The sequence below is a fragment of the Antennarius striatus genome, chromosome 21 (assembly GCF_040054535.1).
Source record: "Antennarius striatus isolate MH-2024 chromosome 21, ASM4005453v1, whole genome shotgun sequence".
In the NCBI taxonomy this organism is placed as follows: domain Eukaryota; kingdom Metazoa; phylum Chordata; class Actinopteri; order Lophiiformes; family Antennariidae; genus Antennarius; species Antennarius striatus.
The window spans coordinates 17,666,405-17,692,727 of record NC_090796.1 but is presented as its reverse complement, the minus strand read 5'-3'; the positions used below and the strand labels follow the sequence as shown (position 1 = coordinate 17,692,727).

Sequence of the window (26,323 nt, the reverse complement as noted above, 5' to 3'; positions counted from 1 at the left end):
ATTTGGGTGTGGTTTATCATCTTTTATTCACACAATGATGATGTCATGTAGTCAGTTTACAGCATGTCATCCACACCTGACTGCGGGGGGAGGGGCGGGGGCGGGGGGGGTCACACCCTGGAATGAAAACAGCTCATCTGCCACGCCCATCCGTCTCACGGCTCCACAGACACTCCAAACCAGCTGGGTGGGGGGGCGTTCTGAGGTCCGGCGCCACCGCCGCGCTTCTCTGCACCCCAAACCCACAGGATTCACATGTCCAACGAAATCTCCCAGCATGCAACAGCTGAGAACATGGCAAACTGGACCCGGCTGGTCCGACAGGAACCAGCGGCGCCGCATGAAAACCATAAATAAAGGCGTGGCCGTCGCCGTGCGTCCGTCTGCTCGCTGCGCCTCAGGTGTACTCCGACTTGCGGATGTAGTTGGAAGGCACGTAACCTTGGCGACCGCCCGCCTCCCCCAGCCACCACTCGCCGTTACCGTTCATGTCCTGGAACTCCAGGATCCGCAGCCTCTGATTGGCCGAGATGCTCAACTCGTTGGCGCAGCGGGCGTCGAAGGAGTAGAGGGCGTAGTAAATCTATGGAGAGAGGTCACAGGGGTCAAGTGGGGTCAAAGGGTCATGACATCTTTAGAGTGTGGACGTTAGCTTAGCATTTCTACAGCGTTAGCCTGAACCACACCCACTTCCTGTCCCTCTCACCTGATGTCCGTCCGCGTCGCTCTGAGGTTCTGGTTCCGGGCGCTCGACTCGGGGGGACGACGCCCCCTTGGGGCCGCCGCCGTCTCTGTCCCGCCCCCGGGGGGAGGAGGCGTGGTCAGTCTGGCCGTACCGCTGGGGGCGCTTGTTCCGCTGAGGGGACTCCGACGGGTCCGGCGTGCGGGCGCCGGGAGAACCGCGGCGGCCTGAGTAGTCCCTCCTGTGGGCGAGGTTTCGGGGGGAGGAGGAGCTGGCGTCAGGGTCATCTCTGCGGCGCCCCTGGCGGGACGCGTTGGGCTCGGCGGGCGGCTGTGGCGGTGGCTGGGAGGCGGAGTAGCTGACGCTGGCCCCCTCCTGGTTGAAGGTCAGCGTGCTGCTGCTGTTCTGACGCGAGAAGACGGGGGAGGAGCCTCCGTAGCCAGACTCATTGGACGACTGGCTCTCCATGGAGACGTCTGATTGGCTGCGGCGGGCGTTGTAGGGCTTGATGAAGGAGCTGTACACGAAGCCCTTGGTGGCTGGGGGGAGGACACACGGGGTGAGCTGCGGCGCCACTTCCTGTCTCACCTGACCTGGGGGCGGGGCCTGACCTCCGTTGTCGATCAGCCAGCGGCTGCTGCTGCCCATGGGGTCCTGCTGCTTGATGACCCCCACCAGGTCGCCCTCCTGGATGGAGATGTCCAGGTCCTGGGCGGCGTTGAAGTTCCTGTCGGCCTGGTAGAGTTTGTCCGGCCCGTAGCGGACCAGAAGCTCCGCCCTCTGCTCGTCCGTCTGCAGGGCGCCGCCCACCTGCAGGGAGAGGAGGTGTCAGAACGCCCACCTGACGCTCGCCTGACACACGGCTGACACCCGGCTGAGCGCGAGGCGTTGGACTCACCGGCGCCGGCGGCTGCTTCCTGCCCTGAGGCTTCTCTGTCTTCCTGTCGAAGCCCCTCCTGGCGGCGGGTGGGGGCGGGGGCAGGTTGTCGGGGCAGAAGCTGAAGCCCTGCAGGAGCGTCAGGACGCGTCCGTGCTGCTCCAGGAACTGGGCGATCAGGTTCCCCTCGCCGCGCGTCCTGCTGGGGAGCTGCAGGAGGGAGAAGCTAGTTAGCGTTGGCGTTAGCGTCCGACGCGGGTGCCGCAAGGCGCCGCCCACCTGGAGGAGGGGCTTGAGCTCGCCCAGCGTGGTCCTCATGAAGTCCTTCTGAGCCTGGGCGAAGGCGCGCACGCAGCCGGTCAGCAGCTGCTCGGCGGCGGCGTGGAACTTGGGCAGCTCGTCCAGCAGCTGCGCATTGAGCGCCTCGTAGTCGTTGCGCGCCGCCTGCAGCTCATCGTGGGCGCGGCGCTCGCGCAGACGCTCGGCGCGCTCCTTACAGCCGTCGTAGTCCAGCAGCTTGTCGAAGCGCTTCTGGATCAGCTTGTGCGGCCCGGCGAACATCAGCAGCAGCTGGGTGAGCGGCGCCACCACCAGCGCCTCCGTGCGCTCCTTCTGCGGAGCGGAGGGGGCGGGGTCAAAGGGGGTGGCAGGCGTGGGAGGCGGGTGAGAGAGGCGGGACTTACGAAGTGCATGAACTGCGTGTCGCTGACGCAGCGGTGCGCCCGTTGGAAGCGCTCAGGGTCGGGGGCGCCGCGCTCCGTGTAGACGTCACCGAAGCTGATGGCCGACAGGACCTTCACCGACGCCGACTCCTACGCCAGCAGAGGGGCGGTTAGCAGCAGCAGAGCATTGTGGGAGGCGGGGCGGGGGCGGGACTCACCCTGATGTGCTGCAGGTACAGCGAGATGTCGCGGATGAACGACTTGATGAGGCGCTCCTGCAGACGGAACCTCTTCTCCGCCTCGTCGAACGCCTCGTCTCTGATCTGAAGGGTCAGAACGGGGTCAGAACGGGGTCAGAACGGGGTCACTACGGGGTCAGAAGGGGGTCACAACGGGGTCACTACGGGGTCAGAAGGGGGTCAGAACGGGGTCAGAAAAGGGTCAGAAGGGCCACCCACCTGTGACCCGCAGACCCACCTGTGACCCAGCGGACCCACCTGTGACCCGCGGACCCACCTGTGACCCACGGACCCACCTGTGGCCCGAGGACCCACCTGTGACCCAGCGGACCCACCTGTGACCCAGCGGACCCACCTGTGACCCAGCGGACCCACCTGTGACCCAGCGGACCCACCTGTGACCCAGCGGACCCACCTGTGACCCAGCGGACCCACCTGTGACCCAGCGGACCCACCTGTGGCCCGCGGACCCACCTGTGACCCAGCGGACCCATCTGTGGCCCGCGGACCCACCTGTGACCCAGCCGACCCATCTGTGGCCCGCGGACCCACCTGTGACCCGCGAACCCACCTGTGACCCAGTGGACCCACCTATGACCTGCGGACCCACCTGTGGCGAGATCCCGGTCAGGTGCTTGAGGTGGCTGCTGACGCGGTTGGACTTCTTGATGATGGAGTGCATGCTCAGCTTGGAGATCTTGTCGATGAAGGTGTCCTCGTCGCCCTTCCTGTACTTCATCACTGCGGGCAGAAGGAGAACGCTCAGGCCACGCCCACCGCCGCAGAGGGGATGGGCGGGGGCGGGTCTTACCCAGGTCCTTCCTGCGTTTGTACTCGTTGATGTTGACGTTGATCTCCTTGACGGCCTGCAGGGCTCGCCCCAACTGGGCGTGGTCGTGGTGGCGTTGGGGCGTGGCGTTCAGCAGCTCCATCAGCAGCAGCGGGTAACGCATCACCCGCTGCACCGGCTTGATCAGGAACGAGCCCAGGTTGATGTAGTTGGTCCGCCCCCTGGGGACAAACACCCCGGTCACGCCGCGCCACCGGGTCACATGACCCTCATTCACTCAGTCTAACGCCATCCAGAGGACAAAACTGGAGCCAATCACAGCCCTCCGATGTCACAGGGGCGGGTCTACAGCATTAGGAATCTCTCCTGAAGGTTAAGGTTCTTTTAAACTGTGTTGTCATGGTAACAGGTTTCAGAAGAAGCTCCAGGTCGAAGGTCATACAATATTTATGACACAACAGACGTAAATAAAGTAGAATAATCTGTTTGTTTACAGGCTGAGATGTTAATGAAAAGGGGCGGAGCCTGAAAGGAGAATATTTGATTGGCTCTGTATACTTGATGACATGCAGTTACAGCGTTTGTCCAGCAGATGGCGTCAGAGTCTCAAGAATCATTCTGTCCACAACAAACACAGGAAGGACCACCAGAAAACACCTGAAGAACACCTGAGCCCCGAGGAGGAGGAGGAGGAGGAGGAGGAGGAGGAGGGGGAGGAGGAAGAGGAGGAGGAGGAAGAGGAGGAGGAAGAGGAGGAGGAGGAGGAAGAGGAGGAGGAGGAAGAGGAAGAGGAAGAGGAAGAGGAAGAGGAGGAGGAGGAGGAAGAGGAGGAGGAGGAGGGGGAGGAAGAGGGAGAGGAGTAGGAGGAGGAAGAGGAAGAGGAGGAGGAGGAAGAGGGAGAGGAGTAGGAGGAGGAGGAAGAGGAGGAGGAGGAGGAAGAGGAGGAGGAGGAGGGGGAGGAAGAGGGAGAGGAGTAGGAGGAGGAGGAAGAGGAAGAGGAGGAGGAAGAGGAGGAGGGGGAGGAGGAGGAGGAAGAGGAGGAGGGGGAGGAGGACGGGGGTTAGCTATCACAGGGTGGGAGCACACGGGGGGGGGGTTAGTGGAGGAGGCGGAGCTCATGCCGTCGCCATGGCGACTTACCACTCCCGGTAAATGGCCCTGTGGGAGGAGACGACAAACAGGTTGAGAGACGTTCACACCTCCACCTGCTGAGGGTCACCTCAGACCACAGCTGGGGGGGTCGGGGGAGGGGGCTGGATCAGGGGAGGGGCGTGGTGTTGGGGGGTGTCAGATGGAGAGGGGACTTTTATTAGCTCTTTTATAAGATAATTAAATAACATGACGTACAGTTAAAGAAGGGAACCAGATTAAACTACAGTAAACTACAGTAAACAACCAGTAAACAACCAGTAAACTACAGTAAACAACCAGTAAACTACAGTAAACAACCAGTAAACTACAGTAAACAACCAGTAAACAACCAGTAAACTACAGTAAACAACCAGTAAACTACAGTAAACAACCAGTAAACAACCAGTAAACTACAGTAAACAACCAGTAAACTACAGTAAACAACCAGTAAACAACCAGTAAACTACAGTAAACAACCAGTAAACTACAGTAAACAACCAGTAAACTACAGTAAACAACAGTAAACTACAGTAAACAACAGTAGGCAACCAGTAAACTACAGTAAACAACCAGTAAACAACCAGTATATTACAGTAAACAACCAGTGAACTACAGTCAACTACAGTAAACTACAGTAAACAACCAGTAAACTACAGTAAACAACCAGTAAACTACAGTAAACAACAGTAAACAACAGTAAACTACAGTAAACAACAGTAGGCAACCAGTAAACTACAGTAAACAACCAGTAAACTACAGTAAACAACAGTAAACTACAGTAAACAACAGTAGGCAACCAGTAAACTACAGTAAACAACCAGTAAACAACCAGTATATTACAGTAAACAACCAGTGAACTACAGTCAACTACAGTAAACTACAGTAAACAACCAGTAAACTACAGTAAACAACCAGTAAACTACAGTAAACAACAGTAAACTACAGTAAACAACAGTAGGCAACCAGTAAACTACAGTAAACAACCAGTAAACAACCAGTATATTACAGTAAACAACCAGTGAACTACAGTCAACTACAGTAAACTACAGTAAACAACCAGTAAACTACAGTAAACAACCAGTAAACTACAGTAAACAACAGTAAACAACAGTAAACTACAGTAAACAACAGTAGGCAACCAGTAAACTACAGTAAACAACCAGTAAACTACAGTAAACAACAGTAAACTACAGTAAACAACAGTAGGCAACCAGTAAACTACAGTAAACAACCAGTAAACAACCAGTATATTACAGTAAACAACCAGTGAACTACAGTCAACTACAGTAAACAACCAGTAAACAGCCAGCTAACTACAGTAAACATCCAGTAAACAGTCAACTACAGTAAACAGCCAGTAAACAGCCAGTAAACAGCCAGTAAACTACAGTAAACAACCAGTAAACTACAGTAAACAACCAGTAAACAACAGCAAACTACAGTAAGCAACCAGTAAACAACCAGTAAACAACAGTAAGCAACCAGTAAACAACAGTAAGCAACCAGTAAACTACAGTAAACAACCAGTAAACTACAGTAAACAACCAGTAAACTACAGTTATCAACCAGTAAACTACAGTAAACTACAGTAAACTACAGTAAACAACCAGTAAACTACAGTTATCAACCAGTAAACTACAGTAAACTACAGTAAATTACAGTAAACAACCAGTAAACTACAGTAAACAACCAGTAAACTACAGTGAACATCCAGTAAACAGTCAACTACAGTAAACAGCCAGTAAACTACAGTAATCAACCAGTAAACTACAGTGAACAGACAGTAAACAACCATCAGACAAACAGCTGATCACTACTTCCTGTCTGCTCGCTGACATTCAAACGCTTCCTGACTGCCTGGGGGGGGGGGGGTGAAACCAGACTCTGAAACCAGGTGGGGCACATTCCTCAGCTGCTCCATGTACCTGAGCGCCGCCCCGCCCCCACCCCTAAGCCCCTCCCACTGAGACTGGTGCCCGTTAGCGCCCCGCTAACTGAGCCCCCTCCAGAACCCTTAGCCCCCCCCCTGATGCTAATGAGGACGCCTCAGACTCAAACAACAAATGGTTTCGGCGGCGTGGGCGGAGCCTCCACCTCACCCAGTCTCACGTCTGACTTCCTGTTGGTTAAAGTTTCCCTCATGACTCACTGGGTCCAGAGTCTCTGCTGATAAACCGTTCCAGGAAGCGTTGTGAACCTGAACCCGTCAGCTGCAGCTGATTGTTCTGATGTTTAACCAGCGCCGCCACCAACAAGCTACATTCAAACGTCTGCCAACACCAGGACACGCCCCCCACGCCTCACCTCAGACGCTCCAGACTCTCCAGCACGTGGCGCTGGATGCTGTCGTCCTTCTCGTAGGTCTCCAGCAGGGCGATGGCGTCGTCGTGGTTCTGGCAGTAGATCTTGTAGACGTCCTCCAGCTCGGCCTTCAGGTCCAGAAACACCTTCCCTGAGAGGAGGAGGAGGAGGAGTCACGGTCACGGAAACGCTGCCGCCAAAACGCCAATGGTGACTTCCTGCGTGGCGTCTTTAGGGGCGTAGCTTCTCACCGATGGAGTCAGAGTCCTGCAGCGCGTCAAAGAGCCGTTGGGAGAGACTGATGACGGAGGTCAGGTTTCCAAAGAGGCCCTCAAAGTCCACGTTCTTCACCTGGAACACAACTGGGGGTCAGAGCAGCGTCGTCCAATGACGCGCTGCGACCTGACGTGAAGCCGACGTCTCACCTGCTTGTTCTGCAGCGGCTCCACGATCTCCTCCACACACATCTGCAGGTCCTTGATGTAGTCCTTCTCTGTCTGCAGCAGCTCCTCGATGACCTTTGACCTCTTCTCCAGCATACGCAGCTCGGGATCCTCGTCGCCCGTGGCGACAGAGTCTGAGGTGGGCGTGGAGTCCTGGAGGGCGGGCTGGGACGACAGGAGTGTCTCTGTAGAGACCAGAGACAGTCAGAACCACTGTTCTATCTAAGCCCCGCCCCTTTCTCTCATACCGCCCACTTCTGGAGCAGCACTGAGCTAATGCGCTACATCCAGGCTACTGCTAACTAGCAGCACGATGCTAGCTCTGGCTAACTCAGTTGGTTTGCATGTAACAAACGGGTTTGGGTTGGGACAGGGAGTATTATGGGATGTTTTGGTTTGTGCTGACGTCAGCGCCGTGTTAGCCGGTGACCCTCAGGTGACCGGGTCACCGGCTGCTGCAGCTCTGCTCCAATCACACGCGAGCAGAAACAGAGGTCAGAGGTCATTCCAAGGAAAACATCTTAAATCCCCAGCCGCCCCCCTACCCCCCCAGTCACGTAACCCAAAGCAGCTTTTCCCCGGACGCCACTGGCGCCGTGAGAACGGCTCGCTAACGGGTTTGAGACAAAAGACGCCCAATCAAAGGGATTCTTCCCACGGCGGTAGTCACGCATCATGAGCCGCGCCCCCGCACCGCCATCAGGGCCCCCCCAAACCCGTCTGACCCACTTCTGTGGAATACACTAGTGCAGAGAAACACACACACACACACACACACACACACACACACACACGGTGGCAGTCAACCAATCAGAGCCCTGTGAGTCGTGCTGTTAAAAAGCCCCTCTGGTTACCATGACAACGCTGTCAGTAAACAAGGAGGACAAGCAGACAGTAAAAGCTGTGGCTGGACCCTAGCAACACGTCTAAACCCGTGACGACACGTGGCGTGTTGGACGGGGGTCGAGGGTGAAAGGCTTCAGGTGCGTCACAGGTGACCAGTGCCAGTGAGTCAGTCCTGATCCAGACCTGGACCTGGTCCAGGGGCAGAGCAAACGCTCTTCAGCTTCAGTACACAACACCAAAGGTCACACAATCACTGCTGACCGTCGCCATGGCAACACCACCAGCGGGCCTCCTCGTATCAGGTTCATGAAGCAGAACGAACGCGACGCAACCAGCTGGAGGCCACTAGGCTCCGCCCCCCCACCTGCAACAGGAGATCAGAGCTGGACGAGTTGGAGCGGCGTGAGAGGGCGGGGCTCTACGCAACCACATTAACACCCAATGGCATCCCGCTATTTATCTCTGTTAGGGCCGAAGGTCAGAGGTCACATTCCTGCTTCGGGTCGCAGCCTCTAAACGTCGCTGTTAGGAACCCAGGTGGAAACACCGCCCTGTAATTACCCCTCTGGTGTAATTACCCCGCCTCTGGTCTAACTACCACGCCCCTGGTCTAATTACCCCAACTCTGGCTTAACTACCACACCCCTGGTCTCATTACCACGCCCCTGGTCTAGTTACCCCGCCCTTGGTCTAAATACCCCGACTCTGGTCTAACTACCACACCTCTGGTCTAATTACCCCAACTCTGGCCTAATCACCACACCCCTGGTCTCATTACCATGCCTCTGGTCTAGTTACCCAGCCCCTGGTTTAATTACCATGCTTCTGGTCTAATTACCACGCTTGTGGTCTAATTACCACGCCCCTGGTCTAATTACCCCGACTCTGGTCTAACTACCACGCCTCTGGTCTAATTACCATGCTTTTGGTCTAATTACCCCGCCCCTGGTCTAATTACCACGCTTCTGGTCTTGTTATCCCGCCCCTGGTCTAATTACACCGACTCTGGTCTAACTACCATGCCTCTGGTCTAATTACCCCACCCCTGGTCTAATTACCACGCCCCTGGTCTAATTACCCCAACTCTGGCTTAACTACCACACCCCTGGTCTCATTACCACGCCCCTGGTCTAGTTACCCCGCCCTTGGTCTAAATACCCCGACTCTGGTCTAACTACCACGCCTCTGGTCTAATTACCACGCTTTTGGTCTAATTACCCCGCCCCTGGTCTAATTACCACGCTTCTGGTCTTGTTATCCCGCCCCTGGTCTAATTACACCGACTCTGGTCTAACTACCATGCCTCTGGTCTAATTACCACGCCTCTGGTCTAATTACCCCGACTCTGGTCTAATTACCACGCCTCTGGTCTAATTACCCCGACTCTGGTCTAATTACCACGCCCCTTGTCTAATTACCACGCCCCTGGTCTAATTACCCCGACTCTGGTCTAACTACCATGCCTCTGGTCTATTTACCATGCTTCTGGTCTAATTACCCCGCCCCTGGTCTAATTACCCCACCCCTGGTCTAATTACCCCGCCCCTGGTCTAATTACCCCACCCCTGGTCTAATTACCACGTCTCTGGTCTAATCACCACGCCTCTGGTCTAACTACCACGCCCCTGGCGTGTTGCAGAGGAGCTCGTCCCGGTGGGGGCGGAGCTACACCAGCACTGCCCCCTGGTGGCCATGGATGCATCACCACAGCTCCTGATGGATTGACGTCGTGAGGAAACGTGTTGTTGGAGCTGCAGGTGAGTCATCCTGACAAGACGAGACGCGACCCCCCCGCAGGCGTCTCCCACGACACCCCACCCAACATGCTGCTGCTGTTAGCATGTTCACGCGTCGATACGACCAAACCAGGACAGGCTGCCTCTCGTTATTCAAACCAGTTCATCTAAAAACTTCCAGCCAGACTGTGTGTTTACCCTGTATCCATGGAAACGGCTCTGTCGACGCCCTCGTTGCATCACCGCCACCGATCAGTGCAGTTATGATCCGGATCGTGTTACCAAACGAGTCACCAGCGCCGCCGTCACCAATCACAGCCCTTGTTTATCCAGCGACAGGCCTCGGCTAACGGCTAACCGTTAGCGGAGGCCACTAATGGCTCTGGTTTACAACCTGCCGTCCAATCAGGAGCATCCTGATGACCATGGTAGCAGCAGAAGGCATTTCAAGATGAAGATTTAGGACCGAACCCCCTATCCACCACCCCCACCGACCCCCCCCAGATCAGGACTGGGTGATGACATCACAAACATGCACACGAGTCTTAAGATGAGTTTAATCCGTCATCAGAGGGTCCGTTAGCGGCATTAGCTCGTAGTCTTGAGGTCACCTGTTGGAGGGTGGTTGTTGGATCTAGCAGGTGATGTCATTACCATCTGCTGTTTAGCATGACTTTAGCATTAGCAGTCTGCTAGCAGCCTGCTGTGACCTGTGACCCTCCTCTGGAGTTTCCTTCAGTAGCCCCCGCCAACAGGCTAACAGACCACCGAGCTCTACACCTCCAGACCGGGTCCGGTAATTGGACCAGTACCGGAGGCTGCGGCCGGTCACCTGAATGTCAACGGGTCACGGCCTCGACCAATCAGCAGCCAGCCGGGCTAATGGTGGAAGCCTGACGGCGCTGAAACACGCTAACCAGATTAACGGATGACAGCAGGGACGGATGTGTGTGTGTTTTCAAAAGTGGCATCATCTCTAAGATAAGCTGCACACACACACACACACACACACACACACACACACACACACACACACACACACACACACACACACACACACTCACACACAGGAGAAGGAGTCGGTACCGGCTACAGCCTGGCACCAGACAGACCCCCATCGTGCTGATGCTGGGATTAATGCTAGGAGTGTGTGTGAGTGTGTGTGTGTGTGGGAATGCATGTGTGGAAGTGTGTGGGTGTGTGTGTGGGAGTGTGTGTGTGTTAGTAGGTGACTGGGGGAGGGGTCATTAGGCGCCACCTGCTTCTTTTCAGAGACAAGGAGAGTTAGAGAGAGACACACACACACGCACACGCACACACACAAACACACGCACACGCGCACGCACGCACGCACACACAGACACACACACTTGTTGTTTATATCACCTCCACATAGCGCTAACTGTTAGCATCCTGGTTACTTCATACATGTTTTCTCTTCCCCTCAAACAGAAGCAATCCGTCCGTTTAGTCTCGACCCAGACGCTTCTCCCAGCATGGGGCTGGAGTTACAGTGTAAAACCACAACGGGGCCTGGAACACAACGGGGCCTGGAACACAACGGGGACTGGAACACAACAGGGACTGGAACACAACAGGGACTGGAACACAACGGGGCCTGGAACACAACAGGGACTGGAACACAACGGGGACTGGAACACAACGGGGACTGGAACACAACGGGGCCTGGAACACAACGGGGACTGGAACACAACGGGGCCTGGAACACAACGGGGACTGGAACACAACAGGGACTGGAACACGACAGGGACTGGAACACATGCCGTCTCCAGTCATGCAGGAACTGGACCGACGGGTTCCATGTGTTCAGGTTACATCACTGCTGCTGAGCAGCAGGACTAAACCCCCAGAACCGGTCCTGCTGGTTCTAGTGCTGACAAATACCTCCAGATCTCTTTCCTGTGAGACACAAACACAGGAGGGGGGGGTCTGGCTCGTCAGCACTTTGAAGGGCCTGACACCAACACCGCCCCCACCGTGTCGACATCTGGACCTGGTCCTGACCCAGACTGAGTCTAGAGCCCGTGAGGCGCTGCCGTTACCTTCAGGCGGTTTCCTGCTGGTGTTGAACCGGGACGCGTTCAGCCCGGTCTTCAGCCTCGTCTTCCTGAAGCTGCTGCGGTCCAGGGAGCCCACATAGACGGGTCTGCGGACCCGCCTGGAGCTGCTGCTGGACTCGTACCCCTGTTCCTGCTCCTCTGGGGTCCGGTACATAACTGGGTCCTCAAAGGAACGGACCCCCCTGAGGGCCAGCTTCTGGTTCTGGTCCTCCACCCACTCCTCGCAGTGCGTCTTGCGGCTGATTCTGGGGCGCTCCTCGAACGACGAATCCACCGACATGGAGCGCTGGTCCCGATAGCTGTTCCGGGTCAGGTAGCCGGGCCGGTCTCTGGGTGCTGCAGTCTCATAGTAGTCCCTCCTGGGCTCATAGTCCTCACCGGTGTCCCTGGACCGGTGGTACCGGTCCCTCTCGTCCGGTTCAGAGTCATACTGACCCCTACCCCTTGCTGGGTCCTCCCCCCGTCTATGGTAGACCTCCCGGTCTCGGTACGTGTTGTCCCTGCGGTCATACCGGTCCTGACGCCGGCGCTCGTCGGAGTAGCGGTCCGTCTCCCGGTGCCGGTCGTACTCCTTCTCCTTGTAACGGCGACCCGCTTTGGACTCATAATAATCCCCGTCGTAGTCCCGGTCTATGTCCCTGTGAGCGTAGTGGTCCTGGTAGTCCTGGTCTATGTCCCTGTGAGCGTAGTGGTCCTGGTAGTCCTGGTCTATGTCCCTGTGAGCGTAGTGGTCCTGGTAGTCCCGGTCCATGTCCCTGTGCACATACTGGTCCTTGTAGTCTCGGTCCGCTTCCCTGCGGTCGTAGTAGTCCTGGTAGTCCCGGTCCATGTCCCTGTGAGTGTAGTGGTCCTGGTAGTCCGGGTCCTGGTCTCTGAGCCCAGGACGGTGCCTCCGGTGGCGGTGCGGTGGCTCTCTGCTCTCATACCTGTCGTACCTCCTGTCGTACTCCTCCTGCTGCCGGTACCGGTACCGGCGATCCTCTGGACGGTCGTATGGCTCGTAGGCGTCCTCTCCGACCCGGTCGTCTCGTCGTCTCCCATCCGTGTCCACCGAGGCCTTCTGGGTCCCGGGGGGGCCGTTGCAGTCCTGGTCCGGGCCCTGGTAGAACCAATGCTTGCCTTTCCACTCAGACACCCTCACGTCCAGGTGGCCATCCTCTGAACCCGGGTGGAAGTACCCGCCGTGGGCCTGGGGGAGGGGCGCTGGGTTCTCCCACTGGACCGGCCAGGCAACCGGAGCTTGGACCGGAGGGGGGCTGGCCAGCATGACGGGCGGTGGGCCGGGGGGGTACCCCGGGTACCCGGCCTGCTGCTGGAGCTGCAGGAGGTGGAGCTGCTGGAGCTGCTGGAGGCGGACCATCCGCTCCCTCTCCCGGGCCCAGCCGGCATCCCCCAGCTCCTCCACGCTCTGCCCTCGTCTCATGGGGGGGCCGACGCCGTAGTTCCAGTCCAGCGGGCTGAACATGACCGTATTCCCATAAGCCACTGGGCTCTTCATGGCGCTACAGCTGGGGGGGGTTGCTGTCGCCGTGGGAGACGCTGCCTGTCAGGCATGTCGGCTCAGACTTCTTCTCCTGTCGACTTGCAGGACCGTCTGGTGTGGGACCTCCCAGCAGAGTCACACCCGCCCTTCACAGGCCTCAGCCAATCACACGGGCCCAGGGCGGGGCAGGGCTGTGAAGGAGGGGCCTCCAGTCATGTGAGTGTAGGATTATCCAAATGGCCCCTCCCTGCGTTTGAACCACTCTGGCCCCCGTTTGAAGGAAAACAACATGCCTGAGCGTTTCTCTGAGGTCGTCAGAACAATCCACCCCCCCGCCACCCCCGACCTCACTTCCTGTTGTTTCACGCCGGCGGGCCGACCTGTGGGCCGGCCCTGAGGGGGGAGGGGACCATGTGACCTCGCTGGAGCAGCGTTGTCTCAAATAATGATTGACTGAGCGCTGGTGAAGTGTTGCGCCAGAGGACCTTCATTAAACCCGAGGGTTCGGTGGTGGGGGGGCATGGTGGGGGGGGGGGGGCAGAGTGCACAAAGAACCATTGTTGACGCCTCGCAGCAGAAGAGATCCTCCGCTGTGAGAAAGAAATCCAGGCTATTCATAAAGCTGGGGAATAATATACCCCCCCCGAAGGCTGCATGGAGGCCCCGAGGGGCCGGTTTAACCCTCTGGGGCCCGGCCCGCCTCCACAGGCCAGAAGGAGGAGCCTCAAACCTCACCTGTGGGCAGCGGTTTGGTTCTAACGGGTTAAAGTCCCATTTAGAGCATCAAATGATCTGCAGGAATCTAAACGAGTTACAGCTCGTACTCACCCCTCCGTCTGAAGTAATCAGATTACCCCAACTGATAGCAGGAAGTGAACAAAAGCTTCCACTGAGCCCGACTGATTAGTTGTGATTCCTCCTCGATGATCAATGAGAATTTAAAAAGGGAGAAACACCCAACCCCCCCACACGCCCCCTAACCCCCCAGACTCAAACAATCAGCGGAGAAGAAACACTCAGGGATACAGCAGACCTGTAAAAATGATCACATGATCAGTTTATCATCAATACGACTGATTAGCTGATGTAATAACTTTAGTTGTTGTTTGAACACCAGTTTTCAATTCTGAGTTAAACTAAACTAAACCGAACTAAACCAAACTAAACTAAACTAAACCAAACCAAAAAAAACTAAACCGAACTAAACCAAACTAAACTAAACCAAACCAAAACAAACTAAACCTAACTAAACCAAACCAAACTAAACTAAACTAAACCAAACTAAACTAAACCAAACCAAACCAAACCAAACTAAACTAAAGCAAACCAAACTAAACTAAACCGAACTAAACTTAACTGAACTAAACCAAACCAACAGAGACTCGGCCTCAGTGTTTCGTCATAGCGCCCACTGCTGCAGTGGAGGATGAAGTGCAGGAGGACGTATGGGTTACTGGAGCTCTGCTCCATTCTTCCAGACAGACGTTCCCAGCGTAGACGCCATTCTCTTCTTCTGTTTCGTTGTGGCGCTCCACATCTCGACTTACAGCAATGGAGGACGACCGAAACTGAACACACCTGCAGGAATGTCACCTGCATTCCTCTGGCCTCTGACAAGAAGCTCTGGAGTCAAGGCCTTCACAATAAAAGCATCCAGCCTCAGGACAGAGTTCAGAGACAGTAGCAGCGTCAGATCAGCTCCAGCCCCAGATTACTGGACTCATCGATCCTAGGGGGAATTGATCGTGTCTGATGGAGACGTCCCGTCTGTCCATGGAGGACCCAGTGAACACCTGAAGGTCTGCTGAGGGGACGTGATTCCATTTTGGAGGCAGATAAGATTCATCAGTGCAAAGCGCTCAATCCTGACCCCCCCCTTCAACCTCCAGACCCCCACCAGACTAACTCCTGGCCTGGAACCAGGACTAAAGGGACTAAAGGGACTACAGGGACTAAAGGGACTAGAGGGACTAAAGGGTCTAGAGGGACTAAAGGGTCTAGAGGGACTAGAGGGACTAAAGGGTCTAAAGGGACTAGAAGGACTAAAGGGTCTAGAGGGACTAAAGGGTCTAGAGGGACTAAAGGGACTAAAGGGACTACAGGGACTAAAGGGACTAGAGGGACTAAAGGGTCTAGAGGGACTAAAGGGTCTAAAGGGACTAGAAGGACTAAATGGTCTAGAGGGACTAAAGGGTCTAAAGGGACTAAAGGGACTAGAGGTACTGGCTCCTATGAAAACACTGAAACCTGTAGGTTCCAGGTGTTATTGCCCCCCCCCCAAAATCCATGTCTCTCCTGCCCACCCCCCCAAAATGCCCCATGAAAATCAAACAACGACCAAACCCACAACCAGCAGCTCATCTCAGGTTCACCCTCACCTGATGACTGATTGGTGATTGATTGGTGATCAGACACAGTGGGTGTGAACAGGTGATTGTGTTAGCGTCGTCTGAGGACTTTGTAACGCTCAATGAACACAGCCACCAAAACAGGGGGGACAGGAGGGGTCGGGGGGGCATGCGGGACAGGGGGACACACGTAGAGGACACTCCAGCTGTCCGTGGACTCCTAGCAAAAGGAGGCTGAGCTCGTCACGCTAACGTCGTCCTGTTAGCTAACAGGACTGATGTTAGGCCTGAGCCCAGAACCTAGCTCAGGGCTAACAGGAAAAGATAGCATGATAGCATCTACAGACTAGAAAATCCTTTCTGAGGCTAACGATCAAAGGAGCTGAGGGAGAACCACTTCCTGTTTGCACCTCAACGGAGGGCGTGAGCACTGTTTGACCCCGAGAGGCTCCTGTAGACCCTGTGCACACCTGCAGACACCTATAGGCCCCTGTACACACCTGTAGGCACCTGTAGGCCCCTGTACGCACCTGTAGGCCCCTGTACACACCTGCAGACACCTGTAGGCCCCTGTACACACCTGCAGACACCTGTAGGCCCCTGTACACACCTGCAGACACCTGTAGGCCCCTGTACACACCTGCAGACACCTGTAGGCCCCTGTACACACCTGTGGGCAGGTCCACGCCCTGCAGCTGATTCCTCAGATTCACCAGTGATGAGTATCAAACATCAAACACACCTGAGTCACTGCAGGAAACACAGGACCATTGTTCTGTGACACGGCACGACCACACGCACTCTGTTGTTAGTTACTAACTAGTTGATAACTAGTTGCTAACTAGTTGCTGACACATTCACCCTGTTGTTCAAGCAGGAAGTGAACCAAAGCTCCCACTGAGCCTGATGGATCACTTCTGATAGCTGATCAATGATCAATGATCTGTGGGACCACACCCGTGTGATGACAGGTCATGCTGCTGTGATGTCATCGCCCAGAGGCTTCTGATTGGTCGTACCTTGTAGCTGCTGCTGCTCCAGCGCCAGCGTCTCCAGCGTGTAGGAGCAGAACTCCAGGTTCTCCAGCGCCTGCAGCCGGGCCGTCTGCTCCTCCTCCTCCTCCAGCAGGCTGCGCAGCTCCTCCGCCGTCTGCGCATACGCCTCCATGTCCTGCTCCACCTCCTGTAGCCGTAGCAACAGCTGGTACCGCTCCTCCTCCTCCTCCTCCCTCCTCCTGTCAGCCTCCAGCTGGAGGTGGGCAACCCCCTCTGGCCCCCCCATCAGGTCCGGGGCGTCTGCAGCCGGTTCTCCAGGTGCGTCGTAGACGCAGGCGGGGGCGTCGCTAATGGGAGGAACAGCGTTTTGCCTCGGGGGGGGGCGCGGGGCAGGACGGGCCGGCCTGTACAGGAGGGGGGCCGAGGAACGCTGGGCCCTCGGACGAGGGGGGGGAGGCCGGAGCGTTCGGCGCCTTTCCAGCGAGGAGCAACCGGGTCCAGGCTGCAGCAATGCATGCTGGGAGCCTCGCACGAGGTCACCTTCGTCGCCGTAGTCCAGGATGGAGAAGTGTCGTGACCCCCGGGGGGCCGTCCCGCTGGGGGGGTCGCTCCAACAGGAAGTCAAGCTCCTCTCGAACTCCAGCAGCTGCTGGGACAGTTTGGCCTCCAGGTCGCCGGGGGGCACCGCTGGGGGGTCGAAGGTCACGGGTGTGGGTGTGAACCCATTGGAGCCATGCGGCGGGTGCTGGGGAGGCCACGCCCCCTGGGCGACGGCACCGACCCTCGCCTGGCGCGTGAGCTGCTTCTGGCTCCGCCCGGGGAGGGACAACGCTAGGCTAACGCTAGCGCCTCCGTGGCTAGCAGAGACCCTCACCGCAGGGGGGCCCTGCGGGTGTCGGGAGGCTCTGGACCAATCAGGTGCCTTCAGGGTGCTGGGGAGGGTGTGGCTATGTCTGAGTCTGGACTGGTGTGAGTCTCTGCTCGGGGGTGTGAGCCCCGCCCCCCCAGACGAGCCGTTGGGCTTCTGGGTAGCCGGGGATAGGCTGGTCTGAGATGGGAGTCTGGGTCTTGCTGGGGGGGTGGATTTGGGCCGGTCGGGTGTTCTTTGGGGGGTGGCGGGTGAGTACAGCTGGGAGTCAGGCCCCGCCCACCCAGCTGCCCCCCGCTGGGGGGTTAGAGTGCCGGGTTGACAGGTCGGTTCTTCGGGCTTCTCGAAGTAGTCCAGGTCCCAGACGGTGTGGTCCGGGTGTGGGGGCCACTCTGGGCTGGGCGCCGGCCCGTTGGGGTGTGACGGGGGGTGGGGTTCTGGTTCTGACCCCCCCTCGGACACTTCCTGTCCGGCGTCCATCCTGACGAAGCGATGAGGGAAGATGCCCCGTCGCCCCCGGAGACGCCCCTCCAGCCAGCCGTCCTCCAGCGTGTTCAGGACCCGGATCCGGTCCCCGGGGTCGAAGTTCAACTCCCCCGCCTCCAGGGCGCGGAACTCGTACAGCGCCACCGCGTGGACCCCGCCCTCCTCCTCCTCTTCCTCCCCCACCTCCTCCTCAGGGCCCTCCCCCGGGTCGTAGGCGTCCTCATAGCTAAACTGTTCAAACGGGCTTTCCGCGGGCCCCGGGGGGGTCCGCAGGGGCCCCAGGAGCTCCACAAAGCCCTCTGGGAAGACGCCGGAGCGCCCCTCCAGCTCCCCCTGGAACCAGCCGGGCTCCGGCCGCCCGGTGATGACGATCACGTCGCCCTGGAGGAAGTCCAGCTCCTCGTGCAGCTGGGCGTGGAGGCCCATGAGGGCCCGGGCGCGGCCCAGGGCGTGGGGGGGCAGCTCCGAGGCCAGGGCCTGGGCCCAGCGCTCCGACAGCTGCCTGCAGCGCCCCGACAGCGTCAGCTCCTTCACGCACGACGAGGGGAAGACGCCCCGCAGGCCCCAGGCGGTAGCGCCGCGCTGCCACGCCCCCCCGGGCTCCAGGGGCCCCCCAGGCTCTCCAACGACAACGTCCCCTGGAGACACACAGAGAGACATCAGAGCCGGGACACAACCGTCATCTAATCAGAGGGGGGCGGGGGCCGCCGCGCTGCTCAGGGGAGCCACCAGGGGCCGCTCCTCTCAGCGCCGACTAAATTTAATTTAGTGGAATTAAAGCTGCCCCCGGGGGCCGGGCGGCGCCCCCCGCCTCCTGAGGGTTCCTGTAGATCAAGCGGACTCAGCTGCCCCCGGATCAGGAGGACGACAGGAATGTGGAGCGGCCCGGGGTCACGGGTCACATTCCAGAGGAGCCCTGGCTCCGCCTCCCATTGTGTGTCTGGACCAGAACCGGAACGCCGCGGCCCCCGAGGACGGGAATTCAACCGGAAACCCACCGGCCCCAACGTTTCCTCCAGGACAGGAAGCGTGAGCCATCAGGAGTCCAGCCGGTCCCCGTTAGAAACCCCGGCTCTGGTTCTGGTCCAAGAGGAAAGGCCCCCGTGTTCCTGCGTCACTGGGCCCTCTGGGGGCCGCTGGGACACGGGGGCCCCCTAGTGGACGGGTCAGGAAGTGACCTGTTCACGGATCAACCGCTGTCACTGGAGATGTGATTCAGAACCCGTTGATGAGGTTTCAGCTCAATTCAAATTCAAAAAACTTTATTAGTCCCAAGGGGGCAACAGAGGATCGGTGTCCAAGTGTAAACAGTGTAAACATAAACAGTGTGAACATAAACAATAAACATAAATAATAACAAATATAAATACAATGTTTATGCTAAATAAAATTTAAACCTAGTTAATTCTGAACCTGATGAGTTGGTTAAAACTCAGTACAAAAACCCAATTAGTTTAGAACCGAACCTCATTTGTTCAAAACCTAAGATTTAGTTAGAAACTAGTTTAGAAACTAGTTATTTTAAACCTAGCTAGTTACTTTTAAACCTAGTTGGTTAGTTTAAAACCTAGTTAGTTCCAAAGCTAGTTAGTTTAGAGCCTAGTTTGTTTAAAACATAATGGGTTAGTTTGTTCAAAGACTAGTTATTTTAAAACCTAGTAAGTTAATTCAAGAACTAGTTGGTTCAAAAACTACTTAGTTCAGCTGTTGTTTATTGATAAACAACCGCTGTTTGCTATAACTCAGCTGGTCTCCATGGTTACGGCTGGAGTTTATTTAGTAGTTATTAAATATAAGATAATAAAGTAAAGAAGCAGCAGCAGCTTTGAGTCCCGATCCATGAGGATGATGAACTGACCACACACACATATTCTTAGACTGTAACCAGAGAAGATGCCTCCTGGTAACTCCGCCCACACCCTCAGTGGGGGCGGAGTTACCCTCCCGGCTGATTTATTTTGTTGTGATATAATTTACGTATTGATGAAAATCCATCGGTGCTCAAAAAGTACTTAAAATTTGGCATCAGTGGACTCTGGTCCCAGTTTGACACAGTGGAGACAAACAACAACAACAACAACAACAACAACGACACACGGTAACGCTTTACCTAAATGCTGTGACATCATCAAGAAGCGTTAAGCTAAGTGAGAAAACGTGTGGTTAGTGTTAGCAGTGGCTCGCTACCAGCTGGACAATAGTGCTGAGTACCAGCAGAGGGCGCCGTTGTAGCACCCAGCATGCCTTATTGCCAGATGCCTGTCATCGTCGTTACCGCGGCAACTGAAATATACTTCCTGTTAATCGTGAAGGTTGTGATCTAACACTTAGCTAACCGCTAGCACTAGCACTAGCTACAGTCTGACCAGGTGTTTCCTGATGTTGATTAGTGAGCTGGTCGCCTTTAGGGGCGGGGCTGTCTACAGGAGGGCGTGTCCTACCTGTCTTGAGGCACAGGCTCCCCTGCTGTGCGGAGCTGAAGTCGTTGATGCACACGTAGAGCGTGTCTCCGGGTTTGACGCTGGGAATGGTGACCTCCTCCACAAAGGTGCTGGGAAACTGACCTGAGAACAGAAGCCACACGCCTGAAGCCGCCGTTTCATCGCCGTCCATCGGCAGGAAGTGATGCCTCACCTGTGACGCCATCTTTGATGCCGAGCAGCCAGAACTCGTCCAGGACGCTGAGCACCTCGATGACATCACCGGTGAAGAGCGGCAGCTCCTCGGAGACGCTGGGGAGGAACTCGAACACAGCACGGACCACAGACCCCGCCTCCATCCCTCACCACCTGCAGACAGGAGCAGGACCAATCACACCAGCGCCACCCGGAGGCGTGTCCCGTGACGTCACACGTGACGCGCTGGCGTTCACCAGACCCGCTCTGATCTGGTCAGGTGTGATGAGATCACACCTGACGCACGCCTCAGCTTCATCCTGGGGTCTGAAACAATTCCTTCCAGGTGTTTCTGCTCCGACACACGGCGTCACGACTTCAGCGCTGACAGGCTGAAGCTGAAGCTGGAACTAAAACCAAACCTGAAGCTGGAGAGACCCTTCGTACACGACCAGAGGTTTAAACAAGGTCAAATCAGATTCTCTGAATTAATGAATCTAATTCTAAGGCTGAGTCTGTCACATGACTGATCACATGATGGATAATATATCGTGTTTGACTCAGACACACACACACACACACACACACACACACACCTGACCTGTGATCCGCTGACAGCCTCTACCTCCTATTGACTGTCGTCATAGCAACAATGTCCTCTGGCAGGACATTCATCCCATTTGGGAGGTGGACCGGTGGGGCGGGGGGGCCGACTGGTGGGGTGGGGGTGGGGCGGACCGGTGGGGCGGGGGGCACACAGAACTCTCTGGACTGTCGGGGCCCAAATCGCTGACTCCACCTGATCGCAGACACAACAGGTGAGCGTCCAACGACGGTTCTGGACGCCACCGCCGGGACGTTTGAGGCTCTCTGGCCACCTGTTTCAGCACGGGAGGGGGGGTCAAAACAAGGTCATGTAGGAGCAGCTGCTGAGTCAGCGCTGTAAACATGATGTCACACGTCTGAAGAACTGACGAGTCAAAGCCTGGAGTCAAACGAACTAACCGCTGTTCCGTACCACACTGTAAAACATTATTGATAATCCACATCAATGAGGCTGATCAATAAGTCCTGATCGGGTCTTCTCCCCCTCTCGTCCAATCAGAGCGATGAGTCACATGACGACACACTGCTGAGATGTTTGTGTGGCTCCACTGAACAGCACACAAGCCTGCAGAGCGACCAGCCAATCACGCGTCAGCGCTGCTTCCCAACGCAAACCGCCTCGCAGGGGGAGGAGCTAACTGTGACACCAGACCCCTCCTCCAAAAAAACATCTGTGAGGTTGCCGTGGCGATCAGGTCATTGTCTGTGTCATCACACAGACAAACGACAACATCTGATTGGAACGTAGCGTCAGAGGGGGCGGGGCTTCACATGACGTCATGAGTCAGCCAGTTTCCCAACCGTTCCAGGATGTGTGCGTTTTATTTGCAGCCGTTCACGTGAAGTCAGACGTGATTCGCAGCAGAACGGGCGTCGCCTGGAGGGAGACCGGCTGGAAAAACTGCGTCCAGCGTTTCAGCCCCGTTTCCCTGAAGCTGGCAGCGGCGCAGGAGGACATGAGCTCATCCCCTCCTGAACATCTCTGAAGGGCCACAGTTCTGCTGACGCGTCAGGGCGGGGTCGTCTCAGCGCCGCCTGACCCGGGATCAGCCTGGAGGACCTCAGGGGCGTCCAGAGTTGTGCCTCCACCTTAAGACGAGGCTGAGCCCTAATGGACTACAGATTTGGGATTACATAACTGTAATGGATTACATTATCATATGATGGAGGGAGAAGACAGAAACACACACACACACACACACACACACACACACACACTGAAGCTGCAGTGAGGAGGAGGAAGAACTAAGTATCTACATGTAAATAGAACGTATCGAAATGTGATAGAAAATATATAATAAATAAAACAATAACATCTATATTTTCTAATAAATCTATACATGATACTAATACATTGATAAATATTAATCATTCAGCTGTGACCCAAATATCAGTTTGCCAACAAAAATATAAATAGCATTTTTTAATAAAGGAGGTTTGTAAAAACTTTATTGATATTAACAGTCCTTTAAACTGAGTTTAGCATTCATGCTGTAGCATGAATGCTAACGGAAGTAGCTGACACCTGAAGAACTGTGATGTGTTAACTATTGGAGTAACAGCCAATCACACAGCAGGATTGAAGACTCTTGTTTGGGGCCCCCAGCACCAGGTTGCTATGGTTACGGCTCTGAGCCCACACAGAACCACAGCAGTCATGTCAGGTGCTTCTGCGCTGACACACAACGCCGCTACAACCTCTGAATAATTCACACCGAGAAGCTTCCAGCACCGCTGGCAGCACAACAACGTCGTCATGACAACGGCTGACCATCACTGCTACGCAGTCCAGTCACTCGTGATTGGACGAGCTATACAGGGACGGCCGGCGTCTGGCAGGCAGGAAATTAAGATGTTAGGGTACACTAACGTTAAAGGGTACGCTAAGGTTAAAGGGTACGCTAACGTTAAAGGGTACGCTAACATTAAGGGGTACGCTAACATTAAAGGGTACGCTAACGTTAAAGGGTACGCTAACATTAAAGGGTACGCTAACGTTAAAGGGTACAAAGAAGTTAAAGGCTACGCTAACATTAAAGGGTACGAAGAAGTTAAAGGGTACACTAACGTTAAAGGGTAAGCTAACGTCAAAGGGTATGCTAATGTTAAAGGGTACGCTAACGTCAAAGGGTATGCTAATGTTAAAGGGTACGCTAACGTCAAAGGGTATGCTAACGTTAAATGGTTTGCTAATGTAACGGGTACGCCTACATTAGGGGGTACGCTAATGTTAAAGGGTTTGCTAATGTTAAAGGGTACGCACACATTAGAGGGTACGCTAAAATTAAAGGGTACGCTAACATTAAAGGGTATTCTAACATTAAATGGTACGCTAACATTAAAGGGTATGCTAACATTGCAGGGTTTGCTAACTTTAAAGGGTACGCTAACATTAAAGGGTACGCCAACATTTGGGGGTACGCTAACATTAAAGGGTTTGCTAACTTTAAAGGGTACGCTAACATTAAAGGGTACGCCAACATTTGGGGGTACGCTAACATTAAAGGGTTTGCTAACTTTAAAGGGTACGCTAACATTAAAGGGTTTGCTAACTTTAAAGGGTACGCTAACATTACAGGGTTTGCTAATTTTAAAGGGTACGCTAACATTACAGGGTATGCTAATGTTAGAGGGTGGGTGTGTCCTTCCGGGTCCAGCCCGACATCAGGCTCCGCCCCCTGTCCCTCAGGAATGGGCTGAGGTTCCTCAGGGGCCTCCAGGAGCCGTGTCTGGACCTGCATCAGGTTGTCTGGTCTCTGAGGACCAGGACAACAGAGCCCCTTAGGTTCTGCATTGATTTGTGAACCATTATTGGTTATCAATGGTTACAACTGATCGATAGATTTGACCAATAAACAAGACACCTGATGGAGGATCAATCACTTTGTTAAGAGAACAAACCCAAGCCGGAGACACACAGATGACATTCTATGACGTCAATCATTCGTTACGCTGACGTCATCAGCCCCCTGAGCCAGAGAGACGTGTCGTCATGGCGACACTCCTGTGTCGGTACCGTCTACCGGGTCACGGTACCGACACAGGAGTGTCGCGGAGCAGCAGACAAACTTCTCCTCAACTCAACAAACTTCGTGACGTGTCCGTCCCCCCCCCGCCCCGACCCCCCACGGGGGTCCTCCGTTCAGGAGGGTCCTACCTGTGTGTCCCCGGGACCCGCTGGTCCGCTGGCCCCCACCGGGCCAGATGTTCGGCCCTTTGCTGACGCTGGCAGAGTTTCCTCCTCGACACAACTCGTTCGCCGCTCCGGGTCCGGGTCCGGAAGCCGAGGCGCCACCGGCGGGTTCCTCGGTCCGACGTCACGCTCTGTCCGGCCTCAGAGGTTCGTAGCGCCGGGACCGCGTCCCGGGGGTCCGGTCGCCTCCGCTGTCACCGCGGGAGAAGCAGGACGGGCGCTGCGCGGCTCTCCATGCCTGCACACAACAACACCCACTGACGAGAGGCGGAGCTGCCCCGGCCGGCGCCTGACGGAAAACACGGAGCGGGAGGACCCCGCGGGGGCAGAGGGGCAGGAAATAAATCCCTCAATGTGTTTTCTGTTTGTTATCCGTGGCTGAATACAAATATGTCGTGTCATCGATCCGGACAGACTTATTCAGGTTGTGTTTACGCTCAAAATAATGTAAAGACAGCTAGCTCTGGGTCCGCTCCAAACTTTAGCGCTTGTTCCGAACTTTTCTGCCAAGTTCCGCCAACAAACCCGAAAAATGAGGCACCAAAGTTTGAGGTTCTTAAAACGTTTAATGACATACTTTAACTAAAAACACCAGCCTTTAACCTCATACACCTTCCTCTGATGGCGGTGGCAGGAAGCTAAAATGCTAGGCTAGGTTAATGTACATTACAGTTCATGTAAAACGATTTTTCGCTGCTTCTTGATTAGCAGCAGTCCGTAATGTTTTTTTAATTTGATTTAAATTATTTATTTGTTAATTATTTATCTACTAAGTAATGCTTACACAGCGTTGTTTCAGAATTAATGTGTCTCTATAGGTTTTATGTTATTTAGTAAATGGGTGGAGGCTAACCGCTAACACCGACACTAATACCAGCTACAAGCTAATGCGTTATCAGGGGGCCCGAGGTTCTTGAAGTTTCATGATTTATAATTATATCATATTTATTATTTATCGTATTTATGATTTTTTACTATTTATATGATAAACTATTAGCCAGCCACTTAATAATTTATTGTAGTCTTAAGCAAGAGCAGAAGCACTCGGGCACAAACATAGCCGCCCAAAATCGAAGGCCTGGTTCACGTCGGCAGCAGAAGTGACTCAATTCCATGTTTCTTCAGGTCTTTTCAGTATTGAGCAGGCAATTTTTTCCTAGTCATGTGACCTGAATAAGAACAGTGAGATCAAACTACGAGTCTGTTAGAAAAATCCTGCAGATCAGGTCTGATCTGAGACCAGATCTGATCTGAGACCAGATCTGATCTGAGACCAGATCTGATCTGAGACCAGATCTGATCTGAGACCAGATCTGATCTGAGACAGACCTCATTCCTGAGCAGGTCAGTTTGTGTTTGGGAAGTGACTTTATGTCAATTTTCTGAATCATGTCCAGCTGATGTTGTGATAGTAATTCAGGTAATTTATAAGCTCTGAACTCAATGCCTGTGATACTTCAGTATGCTTTTAGGTAAAGACATGTAGTTAATTGTAGTGTGGTGTGGAACGATGCCCCACAGTAAAACGTTTTATTGTAGCTTTGTTCTTATCATTAAACTCTGTCGGCGTTGGTGGTGTGAACGCTTGTTGTTTTTGCTGCCTCTGCAGGAATGACAGTTTCCTCTAGAACAACAGCAGGAAACAGTGGCTGGCTTCAGATCCGCAGAGGTCACATGTGAGAACGAGCACCGTCACAAACAACCAGCCAGACCAGAAAGAGTTAACCAGTTCAGAAACAATAAACCAGTTCAGAAACAATAAACCAGTTTAGAAACTACAAACCAGTTCAGAAACAATAAACCAGTTTAGAAACTACAAACCAGTTCAGAAACAATAAACCAGTTTAGAAACTACAAACCAGTTCAGACACAATAAACCAGTTTAGAAACTACAAACCAGTTCAGACACAATAAACCAGTTTAGAAACTACAAACCAGTTC

At 54.8% G+C, this 26,323-nt stretch overlaps 1 protein-coding gene across 3 annotated transcripts; it reads right to left on the bottom strand.

The window, feature by feature from the left end:
• Positions 1-24,651, bottom strand: dnmbp (dynamin binding protein). Of its 3 annotated transcripts, XM_068304698.1 has the most exons (17): positions 24,347-24,651; positions 20,603-20,757; positions 20,410-20,532; positions 16,639-18,606; positions 7,108-7,310; positions 6,934-7,033; positions 6,686-6,833; positions 4,391-4,408; positions 3,272-3,471; positions 3,071-3,201; positions 2,440-2,544; positions 2,243-2,371; positions 1,839-2,171; positions 1,581-1,769; positions 1,294-1,492; positions 707-1,221; positions 1-583 (listed from the first exon to the last, which is right to left on the bottom strand). In XM_068304698.1, exons 2-17 carry the CDS (start codon positions 20,745-20,747, stop codon positions 398-400), a joined length of 4,692 nt encoding a protein of 1,563 aa, XP_068160799.1. In that variant the 5' UTR covers positions 20,748-20,757; positions 24,347-24,651; the 3' UTR covers positions 1-397. The 3 variants fall into 3 exon arrangements, with proteins under 3 accessions (XP_068160799.1, XP_068160800.1, XP_068160801.1); XM_068304699.1 differs by lacking the exon at positions 4,391-4,408; XM_068304700.1 differs by lacking the exons at positions 16,639-18,606; positions 20,410-20,532; positions 20,603-20,757; positions 24,347-24,651 and adding an exon at positions 11,771-13,502 and having other exon boundaries at positions 4-583.
• Between the last annotated feature and the right edge of the window lie 1,672 nt (positions 24,652-26,323).

Coding starts and splice junctions, on each gene's coding strand:
- dnmbp (XM_068304698.1), bottom strand. CDS start 20,747: ATGGAGGCGGGGTCTGTGGTCCGTGCTGTGTTCGAGTTCCTCCCCAGC. Junction 7,034..7,107: donor AGCCGCTGCAGAACAAGCAG/GTGAGACGTCGG, acceptor GTTGTGTTCCAG/GTGAAGAACGTGGACTTTGA. Junction 584..706: donor GCGACGCGGACGGACATCAG/GTGAGAGGGACA, acceptor CTCTCTCCATAG/ATTTACTACGCCCTCTACTC.